Source organism: Sinocyclocheilus rhinocerous, unplaced genomic scaffold (assembly GCF_001515625.1).
Source record: "Sinocyclocheilus rhinocerous isolate Xijiao unplaced genomic scaffold, SAMN03320098_v1.1 scaffold1370, whole genome shotgun sequence".
Classification (NCBI taxonomy): Eukaryota; Metazoa; Chordata; class Actinopteri; order Cypriniformes; family Cyprinidae; genus Sinocyclocheilus; species Sinocyclocheilus rhinocerous.
In genome coordinates this window covers 308,087-320,364 of record NW_015635925.1, presented here as the reverse complement: position 1 = coordinate 320,364, position 12,278 = coordinate 308,087, and the positions used below count along the sequence as shown (strand labels likewise).

The 12,278-nt window shown below is 36.0% G+C and overlaps 1 protein-coding gene across 1 annotated transcript in view; it reads left to right on the top strand.

Annotated features, from left to right (window-relative positions):
* LOC107747491 (transmembrane 9 superfamily member 4-like) overlaps positions 1-8,966 on the top strand; it is a 15,390-nt gene extending 6,424 nt beyond the window's left edge. The window contains exons 4-20 of the mRNA XM_016562024.1: positions 1,056-1,174; positions 1,267-1,378; positions 1,481-1,551; positions 1,648-1,780; positions 2,017-2,098; positions 2,501-2,690; positions 2,783-2,894; positions 2,997-3,067; positions 3,164-3,296; positions 3,533-3,614; positions 3,707-3,782; positions 3,889-3,972; positions 5,615-5,790; positions 5,883-5,946; positions 6,046-6,165; positions 6,630-6,719; positions 7,553-8,966. Coding sequence (XP_016417510.1) covers positions 1,056-1,174; positions 1,267-1,378; positions 1,481-1,551; positions 1,648-1,780; positions 2,017-2,098; positions 2,501-2,690; positions 2,783-2,894; positions 2,997-3,067; positions 3,164-3,296; positions 3,533-3,614; positions 3,707-3,782; positions 3,889-3,972; positions 5,615-5,790; positions 5,883-5,946; positions 6,046-6,165; positions 6,630-6,719; positions 7,553-7,702 — 1,865 coding nt within the window. The 3' untranslated portion in view covers positions 7,703-8,966. The remainder of the gene's footprint in view (positions 1-1,055; positions 1,175-1,266; positions 1,379-1,480; positions 1,552-1,647; positions 1,781-2,016; positions 2,099-2,500; positions 2,691-2,782; positions 2,895-2,996; positions 3,068-3,163; positions 3,297-3,532; positions 3,615-3,706; positions 3,783-3,888; positions 3,973-5,614; positions 5,791-5,882; positions 5,947-6,045; positions 6,166-6,629; positions 6,720-7,552) is intronic.
* The last annotated feature ends 3,312 nt before the right edge of the window (positions 8,967-12,278 follow it).

Genomic DNA, 12,278 nt, shown 5'->3' with positions numbered 1-12,278 from the left:
CATCAAAAATTAAGTACAATGTACTTATTGTGTTCATATTGTATTGCAAAACACTTTTGCTGCTATTGAGGTGGGATACGGGTAAGGTTAGGGACAGGTTTGTTGGTATGGGTAGGTTTAAGGGTGGGTTAACTGTGTAATTTAAAAATGTAATTACAGAAATTAATTACAGATGTAATTACATGCAGGTATTTTTAAAATATAAGTACAATGTAAAAACATGTATGTACACAGTGCAATGTACTTTTTATTTTTGGTCACTTTTGATCAATTTAATGCATTCTTGTTAAATAAAAGTGTTCATTTCTTAATTTTAATTTCAAGCAAAAAACAAATCTTGCTGACTTTAAAGGTGACATCATGAAAATCTGACTTTTCCAGGTTTTATTTATTTTATGTTTCATGCAGATATTTTTATGTATAGTTTCACAAAACTGAAGTCAAACCATTCTGTTTTTGCTTCAAATTTCGAAATTATACAATGTAATTTAGATTTAAAAACTGATCATGTTGCATATTTGCAGCATCTTTGTTTGGATCATGATTAAAATGCAGTGGTTGCCTTGGAAAGAGCGGAAAGAGCACAGGCAAAGCCTTATTTTGTTTATATGAAGACATTGTAATATTTTTCAATTACTGTATTTACTGTATTTTTAATCAAATAAAAGCAGTTTTGGTGAACATAATAGACTTTTCAAAAACACAAATCTTTCTAATCCCAAACGTTTGAACAGTACATTATTTTATGCTGATAAATAAAAATATGAATACAAATAAATAAAATAGATTTAAATATTTAAGAATACAATACAGTTGAAATGTCTGGGTAGGTGAGGTGTTATTTAAAGGGGTCATATGATGCGATTTCAATTTTTGGACCCACTTTATATTAAGTGGCCTTAACAACTATGTACTTACATTTAAATGAATAATTTGGTACAATGCACTTAGTATGCTGAAAATATTGTACTGTGTATAGACCTAAAAAGTCACAAAGACATTTTCAGTTTATTTACTACCATTTTGTTTGTTCTTCCTTCACTCATGTGTTCTAGATATAAAAGCAGACGAGCGAAACACATGCACATTACCTGAAACGGTTGCCCCCGTCCCTCAGGAGATCGACCCGACTAAAGAGAACAGAATTTTCTTTACCTACTCTGTGCACTGGGAGGTGAGACACTTCGCCGCCTCAGTCAAGAATACTGTCTGTGCCTTACATGATCTTGTTTGTCTCATAAACAGCTGCTCTGTTCTTCATTGCAGGAGAGTGAAGTGAAATGGGCGTCTCGCTGGGACACGTACCTCACCATGAGCGATGTGCAGATCCACTGGTTCTCCATCGTCAACTCTGTAGTCGTGGTGTTCTTTCTGTCAGGTGAGGCTGATTTTCATCTTCATACTCATTTGTCTGCTTTATTTCGAAGCACTTTTTCGATTGTACTGGTGTCTTGGCATCTAAGCAAATGTATGTCTGTAGGCATCCTGAGTATGATCATCATAAGGACGCTGAGGAAGGACATTGCCAACTACAACAGAGAAGATGACATTGTAAGATGCTGCATTCTGATTGGTTGCTTGCCTTCTGATTCTTATCTCTTACATAATGTTATCTCAGTGCTTTTTATCTCTGTTTGTCACTAATAGGAAGACACAATGGAGGAATCTGGTTGGAAGAACGTCCATGGTGATGTGTTCCGCCCACCTCAGTATCCCATGATTCTTAGCTCCCTGTTGGGATCTGGCATCCAGCTCTTCTGCATGATTCTCATTGTTATCTGTGAGTATTACGCTTATCTTTTTGTTTTTGTTTTAGGGTAGCATATGAAGCTAATTGCTAATGACCAGGCCTGTATGGAATCTGCGCGCTCAGAACTGCAGAAAAGATTTCCCACATAATTCGAATGACTGTCATTCATACAATGCTTCATATCCCTTGCTTGTTGAATGTTCATTCATTAAACATTTTTGATACATGATTCATAGATATGATGAAACTGCATGTGTGTTTTGTAGTTGTGGCTATGCTCGGGATGTTGTCTCCATCCAGTCGAGGAGCTCTGATGACAACAGCCTGCTTCCTCTTCATGTTTATGGGGTAAATACACAATAAAAACACCATGTACTTTCAGGTTTTGCTTTTTCAAACGTGGCCATATTTAAACACTGCCCATCAAATAAAAGCAGTTTTGGTGAACATAATAGACTTTTCAAAAACACAAATCTTTCTAATCCCAAACGTTTGAACAGTACATTATTTTATGCTGATAAATAAAAATATGAATACAAATAAATAAAATAGATTTAAATATTTAAGAATACAATACAGTTGAAATGTCTGGGTAGGTGAGGTGTTATTTAAAGGGGTCATATGATGCGATTTCAATTTTTGGACCCACTTTATATTAAGTGGCCTTAACAACTATGTACTTACATTTAAATGAATAATTTGGTACAATGCACTTAGTATGCTGAAAATATTGTACTGTGTATAGACCTAAAAAGTCACAAAGACATTTTCAGTTTATTTACTACCATTTTGTTTGTTCTTCCTTCACTCATGTGTTCTAGATATAAAAGCAGACGAGCGAAACACATGCACATTACCTGAAACGGTTGCCCCCGTCCCTCAGGAGATCGACCCGACTAAAGAGAACAGAATTTTCTTTACCTACTCTGTGCACTGGGAGGTGAGACACTTCGCCGCCTCAGTCAAGAATACTGTCTGTGCCTTACATGATCTTGTTTGTCTCATAAACAGCTGCTCTGTTCTTCATTGCAGGAGAGTGAAGTGAAATGGGCGTCTCGCTGGGACACGTACCTCACCATGAGCGATGTGCAGATCCACTGGTTCTCCATCGTCAACTCTGTAGTCGTGGTGTTCTTTCTGTCAGGTGAGGCTGATTTTCATCTTCATACTCATTTGTCTGCTTTATTTCGAAGCACTTTTTCGATTGTACTGGTGTCTTGGCATCTAAGCAAATGTATGTCTGTAGGCATCCTGAGTATGATCATCATAAGGACGCTGAGGAAGGACATTGCCAACTACAATAGAGAAGATGACATTGTAAGATGCTGCATTCTGATTGGTTGCTTGCCTTCTGATTCTTATCTCTTACATAATGTTATCTCAGTGCTTTTTATCTCTGTTTGTCACTAATAGGAAGACACAATGGAGGAATCTGGTTGGAAGAATGTCCATGGTGACGTTTTCCGCCCACCTCAGTATCCCATGATTCTTAGTTCCCTGTTGGGATCTGGCATCCAGCTCTTCTGCATGATTCTCATTGTTATCTGTGAGTATTACGCTTATCTTTTTGTTTTTGTTTTAGGGTAGCATATGAAGCTAATTGCTAATGACCAGGCCTGTATGGAATCTGCGCGCTCAGAACTGCAGAAAAGATTTCCCACATAATTCGAATGACTGTCATTCATACAATGCTTCATATCCCTTGCTTGTTGAATGTTCATTCATTAAACATTTTTGATACATGATTCATAGATATGATGAAACTGCATGTGTGTTTTGTAGTTGTGGCTATGCTCGGGATGTTGTCTCCATCCAGTCGAGGAGCTCTGATGACAACAGCCTGCTTCCTCTTCATGTTTATGGGGTAAATACACAATAAAAACACCATGTACTTTCAGGTTTTGCTTTTTCAAACGTGGCCATATTTAAACACTGCCCATGTGTCTTGTCCTGCAGTTTGTTTGGAGGATACTTTGCTGGAAGACTTTACCGCACTCTTAAAGGCCACAAATGGAAGAAAGGCGCTTTCTGTGTGAGTACAAACTCTTGATGCATTTGTGGCATGAAAATAAACTAGATTACCTGGCTGAAAGAATAAAGAGATATAATAACATTTATGTTTATGTGTGTCACTCTAGACTGCAACTCTGTACCCAGCTGTCGTCTTTAGCATCTGTTTTGTTTTGAACTGTTTCATCTGGGGAGAACACTCTTCTGGTGCTGTAGGTATCTGGTCAGACTGATGCAATTAGCTGTTTAGGCAGAAATGTTATATAAGGCTATTTATGTGTTTGTTTTCTTGTTTGTTTGGTTTTGTGTTAATAAACTTTATTATTAATTTAAAATTAATAAGGAAACAAAACAGTTTAGCCATTTGGAGATAACGCTACCGTTCAAAAGATTGGGGTCTGTAAAAAAAATTTTCTTTTGGAAACATACAAAAATACAGTAAAAACAGAAATATTGTGAAATGTTATTACAATTTAAAATAACTATTTTCTATTAGAATACAGTTTATAATGTAAATTATTCCTGTGATGGCAAAGCTAAATTTTCAGCAGCCATTACTCCAGTCTTTAGTGTCGTGTGATCCTATATGCTAATATGCTATTCTGGTGCTAAAGGAACATTTTTTTATTTTTTAAGTATTATATTATCAATGTTGAAAACAGTTGTTATGCAGAGTATTTTTGTGGAAACTGGTAAATTTTTTAAAGGGTTTTTGATGATAAAAGAACAGCATTTAATTGAATAAAAAATATTTTGTAACAATGTACTTTTTTTTTAATCACTTTTGATCAATTTAATGCATTCTTGTTAAATAAAAGTGTTCATTTCTTAATTTTAATTTCAAGCAAAAAACTAATCTTGCTGACTTTAAAGGTGACATCATGAAAATCTGACTTTTCCAGGTTTTAAGTGCTATAATCAGGTCCCCGGTGCATCTACCAACCAAGGAAACGTGAAAAAGATTAACCCAGTGACTGTTTTCGAGTTTGAGCAAAACTTGCTAACTGTTCTGTCATTGGCTGCACAGAACACTATTTACAGTCCCAGCGTCAGAGGAGACAACAGAGCAGTGATTTATTAATTTATTTAATGTATATTGCTGCTGCCACACAGATCTAAAATGAACATGCAATTTATTTCCCAGCTGTTTACCTTCACAGACAAAACCGACTGTTTTTTGTAACTCGTGTGTTTTTAACGTAAACTTGTGTGTGAATGAGAACTTAGTTTAGTACTCACATGCTGTGACAGCCGCTTTCTGTCCATGTGCTTCAGATGTGTGCACTCAGAAAACCGTATATAAGAAGTTTAAACTCGTATGGTTTAAAACGCATGATTTCAGCGTAAACACGATAATCAGAACCAAAACAGATGTTTTTAGCAGGAACGAGCTGTAATGGCGCAGCTCTATTCTGGAAAAGGGGGCGGAGAGCAGCAGCTCATTTGCATTTAAAGAGACGGGCCCGAAAAACAGCGTGTTTCTGCTTCCACTCAAAATAGGCATTTTCAAAATGGTATAATAAATGATCTGTGGAGTATTTTGAGCTGAAACTTCACAGACACATTCTGGGGACACCAGAGACTTGTATTACATATTGTAAAAAGGGGCATAATATGTCTCCTTTAAACTTTTGGTAGTATGTCAGTAATACAGTTTTACTCTGTAAAGGAGTCATTAGACTTATTTAAACACTTGTTTGAAACGATAATTCATGAGTCTGTGTGATTCATTAGAAGAACAGCCATTTGTTTCAGACAGAAACTAGTCAAGTTGTATGCTTCAAGCAACTTCCTCTTATTCAGCTTGAATGTTCTTGTACACTGACTGCCATCTCTCATTTGCGCATATTTCAGGTTCCTTTCACTACAATGCTGGCTCTGTTGTGTATGTGGTTTGGCATTTCTATGCCTCTCGTGTATCTGGGCTACTATTTCGGTTTCCGAAAGCAGCCGTATGACAATCCAGTTCGTACCAATCAGATTCCCCGCCAGGTCCCTGAGCAACGCTGGTACATGAACAAGTTTGTTGGGTATGTGACACTCTTTGTGCAGTCTGTGAATAGTTGATTTAGCAGTTTAACTTCAGTGCATGCTTGATGTGATTATTGATCTCTCTCTTTAGTATCCTGATGGCAGGAATCCTGCCATTTGGCGCCATGTTTATTGAGCTCTTCTTCATCTTTAGTGTAAGTCGAATAATTTATATAGTGCATACATCTGGAAAATGTCATATATTGATGTTGTGAATAAATAAGCTCACTGAGGTGTGTTATACTTTCATATAGGCTATCTGGGAAAACCAGTTTTATTACCTGTTTGGCTTCCTCTTCCTTGTCTTCATTATTCTTGTGGTTTCCTGCTCTCAAATCAGCATTGTGATGGTGTACTTCCAGCTTTGTGCAGAGGTGGGTATTTGGTCATGGAGCTCAAGGTAACTGAGCTGTTTAGTATTTGCAACAGTAAATATTTGCTGTTACGTGTACAGCTATGCATTAAACACAACACCACAGGTATAATACAAATAAAATGTAATTACAATAAATCCACTCTCAAAACTTCTCCGGACAACATTTAGACCCTCTTGTGTGCCAAAATGCTGCTCCGTTTCATTTATTTGGTGTTTCTGTTTTACCCGTTGACCTCCTATAATCTGTCCACACAAAGACACTCACTCAGGCAGAAGATAAACAGGCAAATATTAAGAGTTATGATAACAAAAGCAAAGGTCACTTGATTTGAATGAACAGCGAGCATGCTAAACCACCTCTAAAATAGAGGCGATGTGCACTCGGTGTGGTACAACTTGAACAGAGCTGTCAGTAGACACTGAATAAACACCTGTCAATCATTGTGGCTCCTCCCCCTACAGGACTATCGGTGGTGGTGGAGGACATTTCTCGTGTCCGGAGGTTCTGCCTTTTATGTCCTAGTCTACGCTGTTTTCTATTTTGTCAACAAGGTAACTATCTTTACTTCAGCTTGTTACAGTAGACCCGTTTTATTTACTGAAGTGTCTTTCCTATTCAGCACCTTATGTTTTTAATGGCAGAGGGGGTGTACGACATTATTTTTGGCTTAAACTGGTATTAACCGTAAAATAAATTGATTCCCACTGTACACACATTATTTAGACTGAGTCTGATCTTTTTTTATATGCTCTGTACACACACACACTAGGGATTTTATGGCAGTTTGTGTTTCTGAGAATGAGATGTTTAAACAGAACCTTGTGTGACAAAAAAAAATGCCTTCAGCAACATTCATAAATAGTTGTAAAATAAATTCTCAAACATTCTAATTGTCTAACATTCATAAATTAAATAAAATTCTCTATTTTGACCACAGTCACTGTTCACACGACAGCTAAATTGAAAACTGTTTTCAAATTTACAGTAAAGTTTGTATTTATGAAAATGCTTATTTACTCAACTAATGGTTTTTGGTGGCGGAGATAAATTTTCTCCAACCAGTGGTAGGATGGGCAGATTGTTCGCGGAAGTCTGAAAAATTTACTTTACACTTTTTTTTTTTTTTTTTGGGGCACTCTTTGCACAAGAATGACATTTCACCTTTATAATTTTGAGAATCTACATTGATGCTAACCAAAAACCCACCCCCCACCAAACTACAGATGGATATAGCATCGATTAAAATAGTTTGACATTTTCTAGGACATAAAAGATTCATATTTACATGACTAGTCTATTTTTTTTTTTTTATCCAATAACAAATTTATCTCTGTTTTGATGTACTCAACATTTACATAGTTCTTTCTTTCTTTTTCCCTCCCAGCTGGACATTGTGGAGTTCATTCCCTCTCTGTTGTATTTTGGCTACACAACCCTGATGGTTTTGTCTTTCTGGCTGCTAACGGGAACGGTTGGCTTCTACGCCGCTTATGTGTTCATACGGAAAATTTATGCCGCGGTCAAAATCGACTGAAATATTTCTTTCAGTTTTTGTTTCCTTTTTTTCTGTTTTGTAAAGCAAGCACTGACGCGTGTGAATTGCTGGCGTGAGGTACAGCAGCGCCCCCCCCCTATGGACTGGAGGAATGAACGAGATGTGTTTTGTACACCTTTCTCTCCTGCTATCTCTGCCTCAGCAAAGATGTAAAGAAACCACATGAACAGTTCCATTTTTAATGTCTTGTATATCTTTTTGCACACACAACATGGGCCAAAGTGTGTCGATTGACTTTTTCTTTGTTTAGGTGGGGATGTTGGATTTTTGGGCTGGGTCTCATGCTTTTGAAGACATTGAGGGTTATCATTTTACAAATTAACATTTTGTATCCTTTTAATATAACATTTGATTTCAACTTGTTCCTGTCTTTGATTCAAAACGGAGTTCTTGAATGCTTGTCTTGTTGAGGGTGTGTGTGTGTGGTCATATTTTGGCATGGAATGAAATTATGGGATGTAAAGACATAAGGCAAGGACATTAAAAAAGTAGATTTCCTTGTGCTTGCTGGTCATTGGACCTAAAAGACTTTTATAATGATGCAGTATCGCATTGTTTGTTTGTTATTTGCCATTAAGAAAAAGGTCTGGTTTTTCAACATTACACAAATTTGATATTCCACATTAGAAAAGCCATTTTTATGTAAAAATCTTTCTGCCGTGTATTGACTTCACCTATGAACTATTGCTGTAGCCAAAAACAGATGTATGTTGGTGGAGTTACCCCAAAATTCAAGGGTATCAACACACGTGTGCAGTGCCCAGCAGGTAGTGGTATATTTGCTTACATCCATGGTACTTTATAGATATTAATTTAACATGGTTATCATTTTTAGCTCTCTCAAAACACAAGATACAATATTTGGATCCCAATTCTGACTCTTGTGCAGTGACGTGATGCAGGATTCAGTAGTTTAAAACATGGTAGCAAAATCTACTTCTGCGTTTGGAACGGTCTGGCTTCTTCATCTGTCGTCCTCACAGGTGACCATGAATAAATGCAAGAAATACAGAAAATATTTGCTACAGATGTACTTTATTCTGCCTGTTGCATTGGGTCTGTGTATGTTTATGGTGTAAATACAGTGCTTTATATTGTTGCATTTTATTTTATTTTTTTTTTTTTGTGGAGCTGTTTGTCCCATTATGTCTTTGTTTTAGGCAAAAGCATGTTTTTTTTTTCTTTATGAATCCTTTACTTTCTCTTTTAATAATGTCCATCTATAATGTATAAAACAATAAAGGTGCCAATATGTTGACATTTGAAACACCGTCCAGGTTTTGTTGAGAACATTGTTTGCTCGGCACGTTACGCATGAGCATTTTCTCCAATTCGGCCGTTCTGGGAGCGATTTCTCAGAAGAGTAGGAAGTCAGAGCCTTGGCTGTTCTTGGAATACAAGACTGTAAAACCTTAGATTCCTCCAGATTTAAGTCATTTTCACATGAGAAATTATGGTGTGTTATGTATTGTTGGTGGGCATTTTGGGCCTAAAACAACGCTTCGAGATGTGAAAGTATGGGTTTGAGATAGACTTTATAATTAAGCCTGGCTGCAGCTCAGTTTTTTATTACTTGGTATTGTGCCGTTCTTGTCTTTTCATTGGTGTGCTGTGGTGTGGTTTCCGGTTCTGGCCGTATGGTATGTGAATGGCAGTTTTCAGCCATAACCAACCCGTTTCTTCTCGCACCCTCTCCCACCGCTGCAGACAGGAAATCAGACGCTTAAAAAATGGAAACCAGAAATATGAAACCGTGGGTTTGTCTTTTAATCATTTTTAACATAACACATTACAAGTCAAATGGTACAATGTACTGTACAATAAGTAAATAGGTTTGTTGTAATGTCATCTCTTTGGATCAACCAATATACAAATCTGTCAACTTTACAATGCAGCAACTGACCGCAGGTGAGCTGTGTAACAAAAAAGCAGACTGTTTGTCTCCGTTATGCATTTTTTATTATTATTATTTTTTTTTACAATTCGTCCTGTCAGTCATCAGCTCCATGTTATATAAAATAGTGTAAGGATGAATATTCCATTTTTTTTGTTTTCACCTTTTTTCCAGAAGTCATGGTAATAAGCAAGTACTAAAAATAGAACGACTATATTGCTAAACAAGTTACATAAAAAGCTTGGAATGCAAGACATACATTAAGCTAAAATATATCAAACTACAAGTGGATTTTGTCCTCTGCGGATGTACCCATTTTCTCACTATAAGCCGAAAGAGCATGTTATTTGATAATTTTTCCTTTTCTTAAAAGTCGGATTGTTTTGATTTACCCTAGCTTGGTTACCTCATAATTTCCCTTAATATTTATGTTATAGGAACCAACTAGTATTTTGGGGGATAAAGGACAAGTGCATTGATACAACAGAGGAAAATATAAATTTAACTAGGTTAATCTGTCTTGCTGGTAAAAAAAAAACAACAAAAAAAAACACCTGAAAACTAAAATCAGATGCTGCGCTCCAACTATCCAGGTAGTTATTATATAAAACTTCATTTGAACCAAAAGTGCTTTTTTGGGGGGCAGAGAGCTGGGAATAATTTCACACCAGTTGAACCTGCCAGCTTGCTATTATAAATGCTGATTGAAAACACCTCAGTTATAGATGGAGTTGGAAACGTTTTTTCTTTTGTTTGTGGCATTGATGATTTGATCAAGTTTCAGAATTCAGACACTGAGAGATTCTGAGCAGGTTACTCTAACGTCTATTTTAAGATTAAATGACTTCCTCAAATGTATGACAAGACAACCTGGGAAAAGGGCCAATGCTGTTAATATTAGTGAAAATCGATCTAAAATACTGTTACTTTTTTGGTAAATAAGAAAAACAAAAATGACAAAGATGAATAAACTCTACACATCAAACTAATGGCACATACAAGATCAAATACAAAATTAAAAACATACAAACATACAAGGCTGAAAAATACTTTTTTTTTTTTTTTAAAGGTTTAAAAGTGCTAGAATTCAGATCAGCTCAAAGAAAACCCAGGGAGGACAAACTCAAAAATTGACAAAAGCCTTCTTTTATTCTGTTAAACGCATTATAATTTTTTTTTTTTTTTTTTAAAGTTTGGATAGCTTCAAGCCAAACGACAAATATATGTGAATTGTCAATTTTGTCTGTACACAAAATGTACAGTTCAAATCATTTTAAATGACCTTTTATGTTTACATTTTTTTTTTATTTATTATTATTTATTGGGAAAATTACCAAAAATCCATGAATGCCTGTGAATCATTATCAGCCCACTAATAGAGCAGGATGTAGGGAAAACTCAATGTTTTTGGCTTTCTTATGAAACAATTATTTCTAACTAAATCACTCTTAAAGTATAAGCAACACTAATTTAATTATTCGTTAGTTAGCAATTGTGCAAAAAAAAGTTTCTTCTCCCCAGGTTTTTGGTATGAAAAAAATAAAATAAATGAGGTGATGCGTTGTATTGTTTTGAGGTCCTGTTTCAACAAACAGAAAATAATATAATGACAAAACGACTAGGCAATATCCCAATCAAATGTCCCATGCTTTGAATGTCAAAGACCAGGCTGGTGACTTCTTTGTGTCTCTTTTCAGACCCTTTTCATAAAATGTTCATTCGAATCAAAGCAGCTGAGGAACAGAGAAAACGGACAAACAGTTCACGTGTACTACTGTACATGTTTTCTGCTAAAAGATCATTTGCAGTTTAAAATGTTTCCAGAGTGGTCTATGGTTGCTGGCAGCCACAGCACAAAGAGCAGCATAATATTGTTTCGTCTTAGTTTTGCGATGTGGCCTTTTACCTTTCTATGGTCTTTCCTGCTTGTGAGATATTCACATTCACTATAAGCACAGATGTGGACACAGAATAGATTTACCCAAAGGGATGATGTGAAGAGAAAGAGAGAACTATATCTGTTTGTATGAGGCACTGCCTTCACTGCAGGTACATTGATCATCGGTTTCTTTCCACACAACCCTTCCTCACATGGCCATCGGTAATGAATGATTATTTGGTAAGAACTTGTGCAGTCCACTTGCTGGGAAATGGCAACTTATAAGAGATTATATGACAAAAACTCCTCTAAATTCCAGTTTTTGTAATATCAAAACTGAACATTTCAGTGCGACGGTGTAAATGATCACGGAGGTTAAAATCTGTACAACCAAACACACAAATAGACAGCATCAGTCAGGTCTGATCGAATACTGAGAATAAAAAACGCAAACTGAAACCTGGATCACATTTTGGGCCTCTAGTTCATGCTCTAAAGATTAAAGACTAGTCCATTCTACTGGATTATGCCACTATTAGTCTATTATATGCAGGTAAAATCCCATCCTATTCATCTCCTTTGACTCACATGGAAAAACAAGGAACAGGAAAAGCTATAGGGAAAAGCTAATACTTCATCCATTTTGTTCAATATGATGCAAGATACATAATTCTGTAAACCTGCTAGACATTTTTTTTAAATCCATCAGCAATTTTTTTTAATACAACTATCTAAATTACAAAATGTTCTTAAAAAGAAGCAAATATAATATATATTTTTGA